At 44.7% G+C, this 23,203-nt stretch overlaps 1 protein-coding gene across 18 annotated transcripts in view; it reads right to left on the minus strand.

The window, feature by feature from the left end:
• Positions 1-23,203, minus strand: part of CACNA1C (calcium voltage-gated channel subunit alpha1 C) — a 710,887-nt gene that overhangs the window by 527,972 nt on the left and 159,712 nt on the right. Inside the window, exon 1 of one of the 18 annotated variants that reach the window (XM_068277195.1) lies at positions 11,720-11,803. The exons of the other annotated variants lie outside the window; for them this stretch is intronic. Coding sequence (XP_068133296.1) covers positions 11,720-11,777 — 58 coding nt within the window. The 5' untranslated portion in view covers positions 11,778-11,803. Of the gene's footprint in view, positions 1-11,719; positions 11,804-23,203 lie in introns of those variants that run through there. 18 annotated transcript variants of the gene reach the window in all.

Here is a 23,203-nt window from a genome sequence, read left to right on the forward strand (position 1 = left end):
TGGGTTGGGGATCTCTGCCGATGAGCGATCGTTCTCCAGTCAATCTGGTCTTAGCTATGTTTAGGGGAATTGAACGATTGCGTAAACGACTGTTTACACAATTGCGGACACTGTTGCTGGAGTCTATTGGGATCTGAACGATTGCTCATTCAGTGATCCAACATGATGGAATGGCATGGGCAGTTGCGCATCATTATAGTTTATCACATTTTTGTAAAATATTGCAAAGTCGCCCAATGGATACGGACCTTAAATGTGCATGGCCAGTTTTAGGCCTCTTTCACAGTGGGACTTTGCGTTTGATGCGACGTTAAGGTCGCATAACGTGCCCCTAATGCAACGCATTGAAAGACCATAACGTGGACGTTATCGTACATTGTTTAGCACTGCGTTTGGTGCGCCGTTTTCATTGCACAGTGATGGAACGAAAACGGCGCATTATTATTATTGGTAAACCTTGGCCAGTCACTTTTATTAAGTAAATACTAGTGGCATCTCTGCAAAGGTCCTGCACCTTCTCATTCCCTAAGCCTCGTAAACACATACAAGGATTTGGACCCGATTCCTTGGGTGATACTATGGAGGGGGGCGCTGAGTGCTGACGTAGTGGCACGGGAGTGACGTCACCCTGTGTTTGGCGCAAGTGGGGAGAACAATGCTTTCAGCCAATGATAGGCCAAGTCAATCCGCCAGGCTGAGCCGTCAGGTGTCGTGTTTTTTATTGGCCAAGTTTCACCTAGCATGTATAAAAGGCTTCAATGGATACTTGCTAAGAACTAATCCAGTTACTCATGAGTGGAACATCTGGGGGCAGTTAAAGGGTGCCGCCATTTTACTAACATTATTCAGGTGGTTTTTTTCTTTGTTTTGTTTTGTTATTTTCATATCATATAACTTGAGTACATGAGTACATTTAGAGCAAACATGTACATCATGATAAGAAATTACACCTGAAATGTTTCTAAAGACAGTAATATATGAGCTGTAACAGTGTTCTCTAAATAATGTTGTGACAGCATGTTATAGCATATTACTGGGATTTCTTTCATCTCATGGGTTAAACAGTTTGGAGGCCGCACTCTGGTTACTGAAATGCCAAATGCAGCCTCAGGGCCACAGGCCAGGCACTAGGGGTCTAAAATCTAGTTAACCATGTGACTTTAACATAAATATCACCTCCACAGACATCGTACAAGACTACGGCAAACTCAATTTCAATACATTTCTGCAGTAATCTATCCAGCATTGTACTGCTCAATACAGTGAAATGCTATTTGGCTATTAATCCGCTGTCACTTTTGCCCCGCCCAGTACACAGAGATCTTTCTGATGTGACTCTTGATTGGTAAACTCTGCAAAACTGATCAAAAGTAAATTGAATGGATATGTTGGAGCAATAGATGACCAGCAGATTCAATCAAAGTGATTGAATTGGCCAAATATTGATCAGAAAAATCAGTATATGCATGGCCAGCCCTAGGCAATATTTGTCACTAATAATCATTTAGAGTGAATATGCTGTTGGCCAAGTAGCTTATTCTGTTCTATGAAGGGAGGTAGGAGAAGATGAGGGAGCTGAGCCCACGGTGGTAAAAACACTGCAGTCATCATTTGTCATTCAGTAACGTCATGATGAATTGTTAAACAATATCGTGAGAGAGCTGTACAGACACAAGACAGTCATGAACAATTGTCCAGGGCTGTGGAGTCGGTCCAAAAATCCACCGACTCCGACTCCTCAGTTTAGGATTCCACCGACTCCGACTCCGACTCCTCTAATTTGCATATTACAATTTTGTTGATTAAAAGTATGTAACATCAAATTCGTCTCTTAACTGCCAACGCTTAGGAATTTTACAAGACAACTGAAGTGAGAAGGATATGTAGACTACTATATTTATTCCCTTTAGGCTAATTTCACACCAGGACGTTGTGTTAGAGGGGGCGTTAAGGTCGCATAACGTCTCCCTAACTCAACGCCTGGTGGTGCTGAATCTGGACGTCAGAGTGAGCCGCGTTGTGCAGCTCACTCTGGCGTCAGTGATGCCGTGATGCGCACTCTTGTGCGCATGCGGCATCACGTGGTCCCGCCGGCCAATCGCCGCACAGAGCGGCTGCTCCAGGAAGTAAACACTGCACGTCATAACGTGCAGTGCATATTAATTAGCCATGTGCCTGGCCGCTCTCCGCTCCTCCCAAACATTACTGAGCATGTGCAAGCAGTCTAACGCGGCTCAGCCGCGTCCAAAGTACTGCATGCAGTACGTTGTCTTGTGACGCAGCGTTACAATGTAACGCAACGTCCGCACTGTGAACAGCCCCATTGATTTTTCATTACTGTGCGGTGGGCTGCGTTACAGGCTGCACTAACGTGCACCTGTAACGTCCCACTGTGAAACCAGCCTTAGACTAAAACTAGTCCTTGGTAAGAGTACTTGTAAAAGGTACAAACCGGAACAAAGAACATCTATCAGGCCCTAGGCAATGTTAGTGTGGGTACATGTAAGAATGATGTGCAGGTACTCTGCAGGGGAATGAGGAGATTGTAAACAGACAACACCTCTGTATTCAATGTGCACAGCATTCTCAGTGGATTCCCTGCAGCTCTGTGGGGAGTGCATATGTAGAGTATAGTACTACTGTGTAACAAAGTAAACCTGAGACTGATGAAATTAAAGTTTTATACATACCTGAGGCTTCCTCCAGCCGCCTTCAGGATAATCAGTCCCTCGTTGTCCTCCTCCACCATCTGGATCTTCTGCTATGAGTCCAGGTACTTGAGCCAGTCGGGCGTAGTACGCATGCACACACTCCGCCGCCAGGAGCGTACTACACCTGTGCAGCATTATTGCGCAGATGCAGAATGTTCCTGGCTGTGGGAGCGGCATGCGGCCGGACAGCGCTGACTGGCTGAATTACCAGGACTCATAGCAGAAGATCCGGGTGGTGGAGGACAGCGAGGGACTGAATAGCCTGAAGGGGGCTGGAATAAGCCCCAGGTATGTATAAAACTTTACTTTTCATCCGGCTCAGTTACCCTTTAATTTGTAGTCACCAAACCAAATTTTAACAACATATTAAATTACTTGATTTCATCAGCAAAGGGAGTGCATACATTTGCATAAATCAGCATCAGTGCAGAATTATTTCCATCTCATTGACCATATCTATTAGTGACACAGCTACACATCAGGCTTTATTCTTACAGCATAGATGTTATTTAGTATATATAAGAGATTCCTGTGTACACATCATATATACAGTCACAATCAGATATGTATATCTGACCTTAAAAATACGGGGACTGCTTTATTGAAGCGGCACAAGTAACTAATTTTGATTGGTTTATTTCATTTTTGTGGACTAAGCACAGCTATTACTGTATATATACTGTATATATACATTATTTTTAAAAACTATTATCTGAGAAATAGAACATTTTATCATATTTTCTATTTTAATTACAGTTACAAATTCATTAGGAGTCGGAGTCGGAGTCGGTGCATTTTTTCCCGACTCCGACTCCGACTCCAGGCACCCAAAATTGCCCGACTCCACGACTCCGACTCCACGACTCCGACTCCACAGCCCTGCAATTGTCACTACCGTCACTTGAGCAATGAATACCTGGCATTTGTATGCTGCTTTAGAGCAAAATTGTTTATAAGCATGCTAAATCCATTCTACATTTTCTCCAATCAATAAAATACATTACATATTTTAACCCCTCCTCCCCCTTCCAGGAGACATCTGAAGACCCCTTCACTGCCTGCTGCATTGACAGTATGGTGTCACCTACAGGGCCACCAATAACATGGCAGACACAACACTTGTCCTGTAGATAACTGAATGAGGAAGTGCCATACTGCACTCTAAGGGGTCTTTTACACTAAATCAGTTGCAGTCAGTTATAACCGAATAGACAACTGATGTGCAAGGTAATGTCCATGTTACCCAATGGTTCAGCTCACATTGTACGCTTTTTATTCATTTTAACTGAAACGTTTTCACAATGCGCTGCTATGGAAAGTTAAGATGCATCAGTATAATGTAAAAGGGGCCTAATAGTTCTGAGGAGTGCTAGGCAATTTTTTGTTTAGGTTTCCATGAAAGATTTGTATTTTTATTATTTTAGTTTTGAATAGTGTAACAAGTGGTCAGAAACTGTAGGGGGTTTTGATTGCTAAAAGCCTGAAACATGTGTCTACAAGATGGACTATACGGGTTTCTAATGTAATGGATAATAGGTGAGCTATAAATCAGTGGCGCTGAACGCACACCTAGCTTGCAAAAGCATCAAAGGTCTCCATATTCCATTCACTGTCCTGTTTATACATTTTAGGTATTGCTTCATACATATGTGGATTAGGGGTGAGGGATGCTTTTAACCACTTCCCGACCGCCCACTACACAGGGGCGGCGGGGAAGTGGAGCCCTGCAGGACGGCCTCACCCACAGAGGCGGCAGTCCATTTAAGGGCATGGGCGGAGCGATCGCGTCATCCGTGACGCGATCCTCCGCCCGGGATCGAAGCACGGGCATTTTGTCTCCGCTCGCCGGCCACTTAGCAGAGCCGGCGAGCGGAGGAATCCGCAGGATCAGCCAATCCCTGAGTATAAGGCACTTTGTTAGGTAAACAAAGTGCCTTATACGTGCTTCCTCCTCGCCTCGTGGTCTCATTGTTCCAGAGACCACCAGCGAGGAGGAAGCACTTGTAAGTCTCACTGCACGCAGCTTGATTTTGCCCACAGCCTCCCTGATCACCCACCCCAGGCCTCATACCCCCCCTGATCACCCCAGCAGACCCCTGCCCAGCACCCTTGCACCCCTGCAAAACCCCCACCCCCCCCCCACCTGCCACTAACTAGCGACGCTGCCCCTTAGTTTAGGTCCCTAACTGCCTCCTAGTCACCCCTGATCCCCCCTCCCTACCTTTAGATCACCCCCACACCCCATCCCAGACTACCCCCCTGTATACTGTATACATTTGTATACAGCTACATTACCCTCTGATCCCCCTCTGATCACCTGTCTATCACCTGTCCATCAGCCCTCAGCACCCCCACCCATCAGAGCAGACCCTAACTGCCCCGCGGGGGTAACCGATCACCTGCCCAGGCCCTCGATTGCCCTCGTACCCCCCTTCTGATTACATCCCCTGCTGTTTGTTTACATCTGTCCTCCCCAGCAATCACTAACTGATCTTTGATCAGTAACCCCCTGTGTCTGCCTCTCATCAGATCAGGACTCAGTCTGCCCCGTGCAGGCTCCTGATCAACCCCCCATCCCCTCAAATCGCCCTCAGACCCCCCCCCTAATCACCGTCCAAGTGCATTGTATTTGACTGTGCTGCGCTTGTATTCGATTGTGCTGCGCTTGTATTCAATTGTGGTGTAATTGTATTTGATTGTCCCGTGATCGGCTTCGATTGCCCCGTGATTGTTTGATTGCCTGAGACCCCACTTCCCGCCACACCCAACCCCACCCTCCCCCCCACCACACCCAACCCCCCCCCCCCCCCCCCCCCCCACCACCACCTCCAACCACCACCTTCCGAGTGCATCAGATTTGCTTGTGCTGTGATTGGAGTCGATTGTGCTGTAATTGTATTTGATTGTCCCGTGATCGACTTCGATTGCCCCGTGATTGTTTGATTGCCTGAGACCCCACTTCCCGCCACACCCAATCCCACCCTCCCCCATCACCTTCCGAGTGCATCAGATTTGATTGGGCTGTGATTGGAGTCGCTTGTGCTGTAATTGTATTTGATTGTCCCGTGATCGGCTTCGATTGCCCCGTGATTGTTTGATTGCCTGAGACCCCACTTCCCGCCACACCCAATCCCACCCTCCCCCATCACCTTCCGAGTGCATCAGATTTGATTGGGCTGTGATTGGAGTCGATTGTGCTGTAATTGTATTTGATTGTCCCGTGATCGACTTCGATTGCCCCGTGATTGTTTGATTGCCTGAGACCCCACTTCCCGCCACACCCAATCCCACCCTCCCCCCATCACCTTCCGAGTGCATCAGATCTGCTTGTGCTGTGATTGGAGTCGATTGTGCTGTAATTGGATTTGATTGTCCCGTGATTGTTTGATTGCCTCTGAGACCCCACTTCCCACCAACCCCAATACCTCTCAAATACTCCCTTTTTGCTAGGTAGGTGCTCTTTTTTTCTGGGTAGTCTCGGAGGAAAACCCCATAAATTTAGCAATCCAAAATGGCAAGAAGGGGGCTTTCCGATGACGAGGTATACAGGTACATGGACCAGTCGGATGAGTTCTTTTGGGAAGAATCATCCGTCGAATCTTCCGGGTCCGATTTTGAACCTGTAGAAAGCAGTGGTTCCCTGACCGATACTGATGACGAGGCTATGGTCCCGGCTAGAGCCAGGCGTACCAGACCCCAAGTCGTTAGACCGCAGGTGGCGCAGGATCCGCCTCAAGGGCAGCAGGGTGGTGCTAGCGCTGTTGATAGTTTTCTTGGTGAGGCAGGCACCAGCAGCGCAGCATCTCCTGGACTTAGTGCCAGTGCTTCCGTAGACCCTGACGAAGTGGTGAGCGTCAGCATGGAAGTTGAAACTGGTACGGTGGCAAGTGCAGTAGTACCCCCGTCGCAGCCACCAACAAGAAGACGGGCCCGTAGTACCCATAGACTCCCAGAGGTGCTGGCACAACCAGATTGGCAATCCCCTGATTCCGCCGCACCCGTAGTGCCCCCTTTCACCGCCCAGTCTGGAGTCCAGGTGGCGACAGCTCATCTAGGAACGGCCCTAGACTTTTTGCAGCTGTTCATCACCCAGGTTCTCTTGGACTTAATTGTGGTTGAGACCAACCGTAAAGCCACACAATTCATCACCGAGCACCCGGAGAGCATGTATGCCCAGCCTTTCGGGTGGAAACCAGTCCAAGTTTCCGACATTAAAATCTTTTTGGCCCTTATCCTTCACTTGGGACTAATGAAACAGAATGTACTGCGGTCGTATTGGTCTACGAACCCAGTAAATCATGTTCCCTTGTACCCTGCTGCCATGTCCAGGACACGATTTGAGTCCATCCTGCGCTTCCTGCACTTCAACGACGACAAAACCTGTCATGAAAAGGGCCACCCTGCTTATGACCGGCTCCACAAAATTCGGCCCCTCATCATCATTCGACCTGTCATCAACATTTGCAGATGCTTATATCCCTGAACAGAACATCTGCGTAGACGAGTCCCTCTTACGCTTTACCGGGCGCCTTGGCATCAAACAGTACATCCCAAGCAAGCGCGCCCGGTATGGGGTGAAACTGTATAAGCTCTGTGAAAGGGCCACAGGCTATACATGTCGTTTTAGGGTCTATGAGGGAAAAGACTCAAAATTGGAGCCGGTCGGATGCCCTGACTACCTGGGGAGCAGTGGAAAGGTTGTGTGGGACTTGGTGTCACCCTTGTTCCAGAAGGGGTACCATCTTTTTGTGGACAATTATTACACAAGTGTGGCCCTCTTTCAGCACTTAAAGTTAGAAGGAATCCGATGCTGTGGCACTGCGCGGCCTAGTCGCCAGGGCTTCCCCCAACGGCTCGTTACCACCAGACTTTTACGGGGGCAGAGGGTCGCCTTGCGTACTGAAGACCTGCTCGCGGTGAAATGGAGGGACAAGAGGGACGTTTACTTTCTGTCCACCATTCACACAGACACGACAGTCCAAATTCAACGGGCAACTGCGGTCATTGAAAAGCCCCTTGTCGTCCACGAATATAATGTCAACATGGGAGGGGTGGACTTCAATGACCAGAGGTTAGCGCCCTATTTAGTTACCCGGAAAACAAGACGCTGGTATAAGAAAGTGTCTTTTTATCTGATTCAATTGGCAGTTTACAACAGCTTTGTTCTCTACAGTAAGGCTGGGAGAACTGGATCTTTCCTCCAATTTCAGGAAGAGATCATTATGGACATCCTGTATCCAGGAGGTGCCAGGCCCCCCCCCCCAGATGCAACTAGCCGACTGCATGGAAGGCATTACGCCTATCAGCTTCCATGTGCCCCAGGTCAACGCATCCGAAGAAAACGTTGCCGTGTCTGCAGCAGGGCTGGAACAAGGAGTGACACCGTTTATTATTGTCCCCGCTGTCCTGACCAGCCTGGTCTATGCGTAGGGCCGTGTTTTGAGAGGTACCACGAGCAGGTACACTATTAGAACCTAGGGAACTCCAGACACAGGAGTAGGCACACACTCAGTGGTCTTTCGCACATTGTCGCAGGGAGAGGAGAGGTAAGCTTGAAGACCAAACGGGTAAGCATAAAAATGGGAAGAAGGATCGGTTTCCATGCTTGATATTGCTGATCTGTCCTGGGTTGGCGATATAAGACGGCATGTTTGAATTTCCCTTGAGTGTGGACACCCCCGGTTTATATGTGATTTGGGCCTATGATGATGCTTTAATGCCACACAGAGTCATCTCTATTGGCAGGCATATTGCTGTATCCTACAGGCATAATGCTGTATACTAAAGTTCTGAGGCCCAGTCACATAAGTTGGTGGCTCACCCTGAGTGCAGGGTGGCACGGGGTGTCTCTCTCCTGAGGTTATCACTGCCATTGATGTGGAGGAAGATCTGCCATTGATGTGGAGCAAGGTATGTTTGCCGTTCATTTTTCCTTTCAGCCCAGAGTGCATTACTTGTATACCCAATATAAGGAGTATAGCAGAAACTCCTAATACTGGCCATACATGTAATGATTGCAGAGACCCTAAAATGCCAGGACAGACTCCACAAATGACCCCATTTTGGAAAGAGGACACCCTAAAGTATTATGTGAGGTGCACGGTGAGTTCATAAAAGATTTTAGTTTTTGTCACAAGTTAGCAGAATTTTTTTTTTTATTTTTTTTTAACAAAGTGTCATTTTCCGTTAACTTGTGACAAAAAATAAAATTTTCAATGACCTCACCATTCCCCTCATGGAATACCTTGTTGTGTATTCTTTCCAAAATGGAGTCATTTGTGGGGTTTGTTAACTGTCCTGGCAAGTGGGCGGGGTGCTAAATTTTGAGCACCCCTGTAAAGCCTAAAGGTACTCATTGGACTCTGGACCCCTTAGCGCAGTTAGGGTGCAAAAAGGTGCCACACATGTGGTATCGCCGTACTCGGGAGAAGTAGTACAATGTGTTTTGGGGTGTATTTTTACACATACCCATGCTGGGTGGGAGAAATAACTCTGTAAATGGACAATTGTGTGTAAAAAAAATTAACAAATTGTCATTTACAGAGATATTTCTCCCACCCAGCATGGGTATGTGTAAAAATACACCCCAAAACACATTATACTACTTCTCCTGAGTACGGCAATACCACATATGTGGCACTTTTTTGCAGCCTAACTGCGCTAAGGGGTCCAAAGTCCAATGAGCACCTTTAGGCTTTACAGGGGTGCTTACAATTTAGCACCCCCCAAAATGTCAGGACAGTAAACACACCCCACAAATGACCCCATTTTGGAAAGTAGACCCTTCAAGGTATTCAGAGAGGGGCATGGTGAGTCCGTGGCAGATTTCATTTTTTTTTGGTGCAAGTTAGAAGAAATGGAAACTTTTTTTTTTTTTTTTTTTCGTGTCACAAAGTGTCATTTTCCGCTTACTTGTGACAAAAATTAATATCTTCTATGAACTCACTATGCCTCTCAGTGAATACTTTGGGATGTCTTCTTTCCAAAATGGGGTAATTTGGGGGGTATTTATACTATCCTGGAATTCTAGCCCCTCATGAAACATGACAGGGGGTCAGAAAAGTCAGAGATGCTTGAAAATGGGAAAATTCACTTTTTGCACCATAGTTTGTAAACGCTATAACTTTTACCCAAACCAATAAATATACGCTGAATGGGTTTTTTTTAATCAAAAACATGTTTGTCCACATTTTTCGCGCTGCATGTATACAGAAATTTTACTTTATTTGAAAACTGTCAGCACAGAAAGTTAAAAAAATCATTTTTTTGCCAAAATTCATGTCTTTTTTGCTGAATATAATAAAAAGTAAAAATCGCAGGAGCAATTAAATAGCACCAAAAGAAAGCTTTATTAGTGACAAGAAAAGGAGCCAAAATTCATTTAGGTGGTAGGTTGTATGAGCGAGCAATAAACCGTGAAAGCTGCAGTGGTCTGAATGGAAAAAAAGTGGCCGGTCCTTAAGGGGGGTAAAGCCCTAGGTCCTCAAGTGGTTAAAGCCACCACAATAAAAAAAACAACTTTGCAGCTCTACTTTTCCATAACTCAAATGTGATCTCTGTAGCACTTCTTACAAGAGCTTCCATAGAAGCATATCCAATCCCTACCTTGCACTGATCAAGGCCTGAAACAGCTGACTGCAGGTTGGATTCTATGGCTTTTTAACAATAGGTAAACTATGAAACAACAGTTCTGAAAGTATGCCTGGATTACAAAGACATAAAGGAATGACTTGCATATTCCCTTCACTGTCCCATACTGATGAACTGCTGAGGTTACTTCTGGCTCAAGTGGAGGTAACATTTGAAAATGCTTTGTCTTAAAAAGCCAAAATTGCACTCTATTTATAAATTGTCATAGTCTCGCAATTATGACCTCGGTCAGTCATATCTCCCTTCTTCACCCGCTTTGAAATGTTCTCGCTCAATGATCAGTCATAGGTTTTCAATTCACCTAATCCTTTTGTCTGCATTTACCCTCAGCAACCTTCCCCACATCATAAATGTCGCTGGCGATTCCAAGCGAACCCTGGGATCATCAACCTTCATAAGCAGGTTATTCGGTCAGACCATCGCTCCCTGACAGTCACGTCCAGGCTGTCTTTCTTGGTGATATCTGCAGGACAGGACAGCACAGAAGAGCTTGCATGACCTTTGCAAGGTCAAAGCACTTTAATAACCGCACTCTGTCCTCTCCACATCAGCCGCCTCATCCTAATCATCTCATTGCCGGCTTCGCGGCTCACCGGCAATAGCTCAGCCACATGAAACTGATGGGAGGAAAATATCTGAATATTCAAATGAAGGGGGAAAAGGAATGAATTCTGAAACGAAGGAAGAGGAGGTAAAACAAATGACAGATTTTTATTTTGCAGGATGGGAAGAAAAGGATTCGCCCAATGTCAGAAGATTCACACTGCCGGCATTTTGGTTTGTGATTTGCGTTTAGGCAGGGAATGCAGGCCTGGCATGGAAATTACATAAGCACTGCGGATCCAGCGGAGGCAGTGATTCCAGGTTACCATAGCGCTGGGATTTTACTATCGACGAGCTCAGAGTCTGATGCTCCAATTTTTCACAGCTTGAGTTCTTAAAGGGGAAGGCTGCTGGGAATGCGGCACGGACTCCGTGGGGTCTGCAGCTGCAGCAGCTCATTTAGGGAAGAGGTGTCTGGTTGCCATGCCAACAGATGAATTTCACACGCTGCACTGCATTAAATCTGGAAGCCTGCGTTGGTTGCTTAGTAACAGCTGCAGCTATGACTCCCAGCATCACTGCAATGCAGCCATGCAGCAGATGGAGTGGCAGAATGGACCTGCTTCATCTGAGACTCCCCAGCACCCACAGGATTATCCCCAACACCTCCAAATAGGGTGGAACAACAATCAGAATGAAATGTAGTTCAAAGCACAAGTCCAGTCTCCTGACACACGAGATGCTTTACAGGGAACAGATCAGCAGCAGAATAAATCCTGTCCATTTCACCCATCACATCTTCCACAAAACATTACCTGAAAGCTTATAGAGGAACTCCGGACTCCTTGTAAACCTCCCACATGCATTCTTCATCTTGCACTGTTAAGGTTCTGCTTCTCTGCCAAAACTGTGTTTACACTAGATTGTCAGAAATGGGTCAGACACTCGGGCAGTGCTGTCCACTCCACAAAGTCTCACACAGAGACTCAACAGTGTGAGAGAGGCATTTTCCATTAACAGAACAGCTGCTGTGCAAACAATGGTATAAATGGAAGCAGCTTTTCTAAAGAGAACTTAGAAAAAGATTTCATGGTTTGTTTGCAATGTATTTCCTGAGACCAGGTACATTTAATATAACATTTTTTTTTATTAATTTTTAAAGGGCTAAGATGAACATAAACACCCACTTACATATATATATATATATATATATATATATATATATATATATATATATATATATATATATATTTTATTTATTTATTTATTTTTCCAGTATAGGGGGTATGAAGTTCCTCGCAGTTTAAACAATCCTGGTGGTTCTGCCACGATTTAAAGTGAACCTGAGGTGAGAGTGATACGGAGGCTGCGATATTTATTTTCTTTTAAACAATGCAAGTTTCCTGGCTGCCCCTCTGATCCGGTGCCTCTAATACTTTTAAGCTACATAGTCACCTTGCGACGCAGGAAGATGGGTCCAGTGACTACTCCCTGATGACAATCGCTCCTTGATCCATCTTTGGGCCGGCGGATGTGCAAGACGTCACACGACAGCCGTGAATGAGACTTTAAACAATCGCGGTACTTTGCGTGGGAATCATCGGGGATCTTAAAGATCCAATCTGCTGTGATGGTCATTATCGCCGGGCGATGCTAAATGACATTTGTGTGATTGTGCGTCTGTACCCACGCCGAGAGATCACCAAAAACGACTCCTCGTTGCTCAAAAGAAATTGCTGGTCATCGGGAAAATCGTCGGAAAGATCGCAAGGAGTGTACTGGCCTTTAGCCATCAGGGACGGATCTAGACCAAGTTGCGCCTGGGGCAAGGTCTGGTTTTGGCGCCTATGCTCTTATCCCTACATATGTGCCATATGTAGAGCTGCATATGTGCCCCTACCCACATCTGGGCACCCCCTCACCCACTTCTGTGCACCCCTTCTGTGCACCCCTCAGCCTCAGCTACATATGTCCCCCTACCCACATCTGGGTACCCCTCACCCACTTCTGTGCACCCCTGAGCCTCAGCTACATATGTGCCCCCTACCCACATCTGGGCACCTCTCACCCACTTCTGTGCACCTCTGAGCCTCAGCTACATATGTGCCCCCTACCCACATCTGGGCACCTCTCACCCACTTCTGTGCACCCTTCACTAAGGGGTGCACAGAAGTGGGTGAGGAGTGCCCAGATATGGGTAGGGGGCACATGTGGCTGAGGGGTGCACAGAAGTGGGTGAGGGGTGCCCAGATATGGGTAGGGGGCACATGTGGCTGAGGGGTGCACAGAAGTGGGTGAGGGGTGCCCAGATGTGGGTACGGGGCACATATGTGGCTGAGGGGTGCACAGAAGTGGGTGAGGGGTGCCCAGATGTGGGTACGGGGCACATATGTGGCTGAGGGGTGCACAGAAGTGGGTGAGGGGTGCCCAGATGTGGGTAGGGGGCACATGTGGCTGAGGGGTGCACAGAAGTGGGTGAGGGGTGCCCAGATGTGGGTACGGGGCACATATGTGGCTGAGGGGTGCACAGAAGTGGGTGAGGGGTGCCCAGATGTGGGTACGGGGCACATATGTGGCTGAGGGGTGCACAGAAGTGGGTGAGGGGTGCCCAGATGTGGTAGCCATGGACCTTGAACAAGCATGCAGATCAGATGCTCTGACTGGATTAGCCACATGTTTGTTTCAGGGTTGTGACTCAGACAGTACTGATGCATGAAGATTGACAGGACTGCCAGGGAACTGGAATTGTTTCTAAGGAAATAAATATGGCACCCACCATATCACTCTCACATTGGGTACACACGTTAAGTGGGTATTAAGTAACACTCCTATATTAGGTATTCTTAGGGCCTCCAGGTGACAATGTCAGTATTAGGTAGCCTTTGTGCCCTTCTCAGCTCCAGGGCTGGATTTCTGGAGATCCACAAGGGCCCGAGCCTTGGGTGGCTGCCGCCCAAGAGGGCACCTGAAAATGAAAGTGGGGTTGTTTCACATGAGAGATGATGCTAAAGATTGGAAGCAACATATGGTAAAAGGGAAATTAATGCTCAAATGGAATGGGAGGCGCGCTGCTGCACATGAAAGGGGAGCCACTAACATACAGCTAGCTTTAAAGTCCCCCTCCCCCCCCCCCCCCCCCACCACCACCACCACCACCATACAGAAGTATTAGATAGCTTATAGCTTCCGTGCCTCTGTTCCCTTCTCAATAGCTGTATCCAGTAGCCTCTGTGCTTCACCCAGATAAAAGCATTAGGCAGGTTTTCAGCCCCCCTCCTTTCCCCAATGTCAGTATGCAGTGTAGCATAGGGGCAGTATATGATATCTGGTTGATAGAGGGCCCAATTCCAATTTCACTAAGGAGCCCCATGGGTTATCGTTACAGCCTTGGCCTGGACTATATGCCTATTTTACACTTGTGACTCTGGACCTACATCTGGTTTTAAAGGGGCAACGATCTGCTTATACGCTCACAAGCACAAGTCATGCAGTACGGGAGTAACTTCTTGTTCAACCAAAGCATAAAGCAAGCCTGAACTGAAAAATAAAAGTCAAAATAAACATACACACGTCATACTTACCTCCCGCATAACCTGCTTATCAATCTCTTTCTCCTCTACTGCATCCTGTTTGTTCACTATGACTGATGGCATTCTCCGTTCTCCATTTTAAAAATGGCGATGACCCCGTAAAAGCTTCTGGGTCATCACTCCATTAACATCGATTGAGGCATAGGGAAATATGGACATTACCTTGCACATCAGTTGTCCTTTCAGTTATAACTGACAACTGATGTAGTGAAAAAGGCCCCAAGGTTTCTAGCTTCCAGACACAAGTGTGACAAGATCTTGTCAGAACTGGAAGGAATTATTAGAAGAAAATGCTGAGCTTCTGAGAGGAACTGATGGCAAGGGAAGTAGGTAATACTCATTTGCAGGTACATCATGTGCTTATTTTCAAGTGAGAAAAAAAAAAGTCAGTGTTCTCTTGTATGCACATAAACACCTTTGCCTGAACTGGGGCTTTATGCTGTGTCATTTATATCCATGCTGGCTACCTGGCCCAGGCCAAGACTTAGATGTACATAGGGCAGCAAGGTGGTGTAGTGGTTAGTGCTCTCGCCTTGCAGCGCTGGGTCCCCGGTCGAATCCCAGGCAGGTCAAAATCTGCAAGGAGTTTGTATGTTCTCCCCGTGTTTGCGTGGGTTTCCTCCCACATCCCAAAGGCATACAGATAAGTTAATTGGCTTCCTCCTAAAAATTGTCCCTAGACTATGATACATACACTACACGATACGTACATAGACATATATTACTAAGGTAGGGACTGGATTGTGAGCTAGGGACAGCTAGTGACAAGGCAAAATACTCTGTACAGGCATGTGTAATATGTTGGAGCTATATAAATATTAAAATAAATAAATACATTAAACATAGCCGCTGGATCTGGAAGATGGGTATTTCTCATCTACGTCACATCAAATTAGTTGGTTGCAGTGTTAGTTGGTTGCACACATGACACCTGACTGCGCTGTCTTATCTCTGAGCTGCACCCAGGAGTCGCTGCACATCACAGCCTCCTTATGCAGGGAAGAGAGAGAGTTAATCTCCTGCCTGGAGTACAGATGAGACACCATAGCACAGACCACATCTGCCAGACAGCACAGCTCTGCCTCTGTTAGCTGTAAATCTTCCTTACAGGAATTCCAAGAAACCAGAAGTGACACCTCAGAAGGAGAGAATGCCTGCAGATCTGTCCCGCCAGCTCCTGGAAAAAAACTTACAGAGGAATTTGCAGCCCATGAGCTCTATATACCAAGGAACACCACTTCCATATAGAGCTTCCTGCCTCTGACACAAATAGGCACTTGTACTAGTCTGACTGCCTGCCCTGAAACTGCTGATGGAGAAGAGTAACTGTCCTCTGAGGGCTCTTTCACACCAGAGCCCTTTTTATACGTTTTAACGCAAGGTCTATACTTTGCGTTAACCAAGGTAAAAGGAAAGTCCATAGACTTTTCTTTTACCTTTCACACCCGACGCTGCATTTCAATACGTTGCGATACAACGCATCCCGGCGCATTTTATCGTCAGGAATCGCCGTTTCCCCTTCGGGTTAATTAACTACTACCGCCGCTACTCAGCGTCGCACCGGAGTTTCCCGACGACACGCCGCAACGCGTGCAGGAGCCGTTCTCCTGCACGTTTCTGATGTGTAACAGGCCTTAATAAACTGTATTGTTTTCTTCCAAACTTCATATCACTGTCATATAGGAAGGCCAACATTGTGTTATCTAGTGTTATTACTAGGCCCAGTGTTTCTGATTCTCTCCCTGCTGATAACTAAAATCTAACAGTTTGTTAAAGGGGCTCTATGGTGAAAAATTTAAAATATGTGCAAACAGACAAATAAGAAGTATGTTTCTTCCAGAGTAAAATGAGCCATAAATGATTTTTCTCCTATGTTGCTGTCACTTACTGTAGGTAGTAGAAATCTGACAGAAGTGAGAGGTTTTGGACTAGTCCAAATGTATGGCTCATTTTACTCTGGAAAAAAAATACTTCTTATTTGTATATGTTTGCACAAATTCTAAATTTTACAATTTTTCGCCATATTGCCTCTTTAATATTTGTTATCAGTACATAGCACAGGCAATGGACACCCAATGCATAAAGGCAAAGCATGGAAATTAACAGGACATACACAGCTGTCCTTGGCAGAAACAGTAAGCATTTGTAGGGATCAAAATGTATGAATTGATGTTTAGATTCTTACAAATACAGGCATGAACGTTAAACCACACACATCTTTACACTGTACATACACACACACACACATACTTACACTGAACATACACACATATACTTACACTGAACATACACACATATACTTACACTGAACATACACACATATACTTACACTATACATACATACTGTACACACACAATGCACATAAACAGTAAAAACACACATACTGTACATACCTTTATACACTCACACACTGTACACAAAGCAGTGGTTGAAATGTATACTGGTTAAGGGCTTTGCATCTGACACAGAATAACAAGGTTGGAAAATCTCTGCTCTTCCTGTTCAGTAAGCCAGCACTTATTCAGTAGGATATATTGGGCAAGACACTACTACTGCCTATAGAGTGGTCCTAGTGACTGCAGCTCTGGTGCTTTGAGTCCACCAGGAGAAAAGTGCAATAGAAATGTTATTTGTCTGGTCTACACACACACTGTACACACACACATACACTGTATACAAACACACATATTCCCAATCCATATGGTTATGTTATGGTGTAAGCACCTTTAACATGCTACATAATTAGCCATGTCAATTAAAGGACAACTTAAGTGAGAAAAATATAGAGGCTGCCATATTTATTTACTTTTAAACAACACCAGTTACCTGACATCCCTGCTGATTTGGCCGCAGTATTGTCTGAATGACACCAGAAACAAGCATTGAGCTAGTTTCCGATCCGTTTAAATAAGCGGTTACGCCTCAACAGAAGTTATAGGAAATACGCAAAATACTCACAAAACCGATTTGTGGAGCGATTGCGTTCGCGTTTTTAAGAATAAATACATTGTATTTATTCTTTTCCGGATCAAAGAGTTCTTTTCTGGATCAAAACGCTTGGGAAAAACGCTTCGGAAACCGATAACCACAAAAAAGAATCGCCCACACAAGCGCTGGGAATGGGAAAGTAAAAACGCCTCAAAATAAGCCCACCGCGGACGGATACACGAGCCAAACGCAATGTGAACAAGGCCTGAAAGGTTGCATTTTTTATTTAGTTTATTTTTCTGCAAAAACTGCCAAGCTTTTCGTAAAAAACTTTATGCAAAAATAAATTGAAATGATATGTGCTTTTTGAGAATGGATGCCTCTTTACTTGCCACTGGCAGTTTGGTGTAGGCCATCCTCTGCCCTTTGTTGTGTATTATTTCTGTGCACATCTTGCCATTTAGCTGTTTGCTACTAATAGATCGCCGTGGCAGAACCTGCTGTCAATCTATGCATTTACTTTTTTTCAAGTTGATGAAACTAAGTAACAAGGATTCCTGCTCTATGTAGCAAATCACTCATTAAGGAAGTATTGTAAATTCATAGCTGGCTGCAAACTGTAAATGGAATTATACTTTTTAGTAACATATCCTTGTGCTGCCCTGATACACTGCGTGTTTACAGCAACACTAATGGAATGGAAGCAGAATTTTATGCAAAGAGCTGCTAGAGGTCAGTTCAGACACAGTAGACAGAATTGTGACAACTACTATGTGGAAGAGAGTAAATGTATTCATAATACTGTATAACAAACCACCCAAAAATATAGAATCATTCTTCTCTACAAAAGAATTCCCAGATCCATCTACAGCCCACCGCTCCAGCGCTGACAAAATATTGTCAAATGCGTTACTTCTGTCCAGAGTGTAGCCATGTATCCAGACAGTACAACTAAGTGCCTGCGCATGACACTCATTGTGCCTGCACAGTGTCGCATACAGTAATGCATATAATGAAAAGCAGTGCGTTATGATGCCACATGCTGTAATGTTGCACCGGCCGAGTTACGAAGCAGCCATTATGCTGCAATGTACTGCTATGAAGGTAGCCTATATCTGGAAAGATTGTTTAAATCGAGAAGTTTCCTGAGTCATCCTATCTAATGCTGGGAATACACTCGATTATGCCGCCCGATCGATTCCCTGCTTGACCCCGTGGGCGATTCTCTTATCTTCTGCTCGTTTTCCTTATATTTTTCCATTGTCCCCCATGCGGTATCGAGTGCGGAATCTATCGGGCGGGTGAGCGATCGGACATGTCGGAAATTATCAATTGAGCCATCTAAATGGCTCAATTGAGTGGTACAAACATACCGTTTATTCCCAGCATAAGAGCTGGTTCCCATATGCATATTACTATGACTCTCATGCATACATTCACCTCGCCTGCTGCCCGCTGGATGCGGTGAGGAGCAGCCCTGAACATTTTAAAAAGTTCCATGTAGGATGATCTTCTTTATAAATATTTGATGGAATTCATCTTGCTCCCAACTTTATATTGTGGTTTCTTATTGTTAGTCTCTATTGGTGTGATAATTAATAATTCAGTGATGTACAGATATATTGCACAACTACCATTTTTCTTTGCACATTGAGTCTTTGTTCACATTGTGTTCGGCTCGTGTGTCCGTCCGCATTAGGCTGTTTTTGAGGCGCCTTTTTTTTCCGATTCCTGGCGCTTGGGGGGGGGGGGATTCATTTTTGTGCTTAGCGGTTTTCTAAGCGTTTTTTCCCAAGCGGTTTTGTAATTCACTCCCTGACGCAAGTCAGGAAGTGAACTCTTTGACCCGGAAAATAATAAATACAATATATTTATTCTTAGAAACGCGAACGCATTCGCTACACAAGGTGATTTTGTGAGTGTTTTGCGTCACTCCTATACATTCCATTGAGGCGGAATCGCCTCAAAAATGGTCCACGCACCGCTTTACTGAACGGACAGTGCTCGACTCGCGCTGATATGAACCTTCTCATAGACATTCATTGTCCACGTGGTCGGAGGGGGGGGGGGGGGGGCGTTTTTAAAAGCCGCATGCGGGTGAAAAAAAGCAGAAAATGCCTGCAGTGTGAACGAGCCCTAAAGAAATGTTTCGCAAAATGGGAAAGACAGACATACTGTCAGGGTTTCATTCATGCCCCTCATATCCCGTCCACCGAACCATCATAGATCTTACTAAGTCCATAGAGGTTTCAGGGACAAAAAACAAGGGAGACAACAGTAACACCCCAAAGAAGTTCCAAACAGTAATGAGAAACAATGTTCCTAATGTAGGAATTTTTTTTATATATATTTTATTGGTTTTTGAATAAAGTTTACAACCCTCCTCAAGGGAGACTAGAGATTACAGTCATTGCATTTTTGAGACCATACAGCGTGCTCGTACTGTTACTAAGCTTATAACAATTTGAAAGCATGGTCCATATCTCATGACACTTGTCTACCCTTTAAACCCCACCTCCACCCCCCTCCCTAAAGTCCCTCCCTCGTCATCAGCTCTTATCCTAAAAGAAATGTACAAAATACCTTCTGAGAAAATTTACATAATTCGCAATAAGCCCCCTTTGATAATATTTATATATTTTCCAACCTCCCATGCTAAATTTTCAGTTTCCCCAAGCTGCCATCCAGTTCCCTAATAGAATAACATGCCGTGTACTTAAAGGGTTCTATAATATCATGAATTTCCTGTGGAGAAAACGTATAGGTAATGAATTTTTCCCATATTTTAAAAAGCTTATTCGTCATCCTGTCCTTAGGCATGAGAGTCTCTAGTTTATCTAGATAAAACATATGGAGTAGCTCTTCCTGGACGTCTGGCACTGATGGGTGAGATGGATATATCCATCTGTTGTATATAACTTTATGTAGGAATTTTTACTGGCCCAGGATATAAGTTGAGCCTATCAACGCCTGTAGCTGCTGATAGGTTCAAATTCCCTCCCTTAAAGGGAATCTAAGTGAAAATAAACTTATGATATAATGAATTGCATGTGTAATACAGCTAAGAAATAGAACATTAGCAGCACAGATTTGAGTCTCATATTGTTTCCAGTACAGGAAGAGTTAAGAAACTTTACTTGTTATCTATGCAAAAGAGCTCTCCGACTAATTTAGTTAGAGAGCAGTGCTATTTTCTGAAGCACTTATACATCAAAGAAATAGTGAAAGACAACTTCAGATAACATTTTACTGCAGGGAAGTTCAAAGGGTCATTAGCTCTGCTCTGTTTCGTAGTTTAAAATGCAGAGTGTAGTTTGTAGACCACAAATATTAGAGAATATTTATAATTAATATCTAATTAATTATAAAATAGAAAAAAACGAGAGTCCAATATGGTGTAGTATGTTAAAGACAATTGGTAAGTGGTTTAGGGAGAGAATTTATACTCACAAACATGGGTTACCATTCAGGCAATCACTCAATAGGCAGGTGAGGAGATTAGACCTGTCCTCACTCAGGATTAAGAAGTCGCTCTCTGTAGTAAAGAAACAAGAAAGGGGGTAGCACTCCCCTCCACCAGGAGTGGACACAGCGTATCTGTATGCAGAACAGAGGCACCAGCAGGATAAAAGTCAATAAAATGTTTAAAAATTGCTTGGAGGAAGTGGTGGGCTTGCCTCCCAAAAGCAGACACGAGATCCTGTCTTCATATAAATCAATACATTTATTATACGGTACCCCAAAAACAGTGCAATGCGTTTCACAGGCCCAGTCCGCTTCATCAGGCAATAAACGTGGGGACAAAACAGAATTTCGGCAATAGCAGGTGTAGCGCCTCAGTCGCTACACCTGCTATTGCCGAAATTCTGACTTTTATCCTGCTGGCGCCTCTGTTCTACATACAAATATCTAATTAATTATTAGAGAATAATGCAATATTATAAAAAAAAGTTATATAACTAAAAATAAAACAATGAAACTCTTTTCTATGTTACTAAAGTTTTAATCATTATCCATACTACACATACAATTCATTATATTATACTTTTTTTTGCTTCAGTGTCAATTTAAGGTGACCACTAATAATCCAATCTTTTTCATCCAATTTTAACAAATCTATGTTAATATATTGACTGGTTAATTAAGGCTTTTCCCTTATATTATATAGAAGTGGTAAGTTGGATGAAAAAGATTGGATCAATAGTGGCCATCGTTAATCAGAGGAAATTTGCATAAGGAGAATTTTTCTTATTGGCTTCAGGCCTTATTCACACCTAAAGCGTTTTGCGTTTTTGTGTGCTTTTCTCCCCCCCCCCCCCCCCCCCCCCCTCCCGGCACTCCACTGCACACTGTGTTTCTTGTAAAAACGCTTTTCTATGCGCTTTTCCAGAGCGGTTTTGAAATTCACTCCCTGACGCAAGTTAGGAAGTGAACTCTTTTACAATGTATTTATTCTTAAAAATGCTCACACAACTGCTGCACAAAGCGATTTTGTGAGCGTTTGCATTTTTCCTATACCTTCCATTGAGGCAAAATCGCCTCAAAAATGGTACAGGCACCACTTTGCTGAGCGGATAGGAAACGAACCGCTCAACTGTGAACTTTCTCTCTCGTAGGAAATCATTGCACAAGCGTTTTTAGGGCAATTTTGAAAATTGCCTGCGATTGAAAAAAGGGCACAAAAACGCCCTTAGTGTGAACGAGCCCTCAAACCTATTTCCATAACAATCCAAAGCTAAAATTCCTTATTATCTGGGGGGCAGGGAGAGCTCGTTTTATATTTAACCCCCTGCTGTTAGTCAGCATGCCTCTAACCGGGCAGTAACTACAGCATGCTGTTCTGGCCACGCTGCCTCGTCCGCTCTCAGACAACAAAGCCTCCTGAAAATTCTCCGGTCACCTTTTTATGCATCACAGAAAACATCTGGACACGCGATACGTGAGCGATCTCACACCTGTCCCGCACACCGACTAATATAATATTTCCAAACTCGCAGCCTCCAGACTCCCAACATGTCATGTTCCTGAAATATCTTCAATTAATCAACCTTGAATCTGTAATCAGGACTGAATCACTCATCAGCCCACCTGCCTGAGCGCACGGGGCGAGCGTATGGTGGAGAAAAGCAAACAAAACTGCAGGAATTTCAGGGAAAACCCCTTAAAAAAACATCCAATAAAAGTTGTAGCTAAAACTACCATTTTCCTCTCCTCATGCACAAAGTGGATTTGGCAAAAAGGCAATAGAAGGTTCCTTCATTCTTTTTGTGAAGAAAACAATACAAACCAATGAGGAGGTAGTCAGAGCTCTCCTTACTTTAACACGAAAATGACAGACCTGAAATTATAATAGTAAAGGAACACTATAGTGAAAATTGTAACATACTGTATTTCCTATAGTTTTCTATTTAATGGTGGCAAAATCTCTAATGTAGTTTGTGGCAGAAAAGAAAACCCCCTCAAAAATACCTCTTCTGTCATCAGGGCTGCTGGAAGAGACAGTGGTCCCTGTCATTCAACTGACAAGACTTTTAGGGCTTGTGCACATGGGCATTTTAGTCAGGTTTGTGCTGTGCTTGCATGGAAGTGTGATTGTTCTATTCTGTTGCGTATCGACAAAGGCTTTACAAACAGAACGCACCCTCCTTTCACACTACACTCTGATTACACAAGCCCTAAGGGGGCATTAACACTATGCAGGTTGCATAATAATACCACATGCGATCTCTCAGCCCATAATGGACGGTGAATTGAATTCACTAACCGTATTATTATACAAT

The sequence above is a fragment of the Hyperolius riggenbachi genome, chromosome 3 (assembly GCF_040937935.1).
Source record: "Hyperolius riggenbachi isolate aHypRig1 chromosome 3, aHypRig1.pri, whole genome shotgun sequence".
NCBI classification, from domain to species: Eukaryota; Metazoa; Chordata; class Amphibia; order Anura; family Hyperoliidae; genus Hyperolius; species Hyperolius riggenbachi.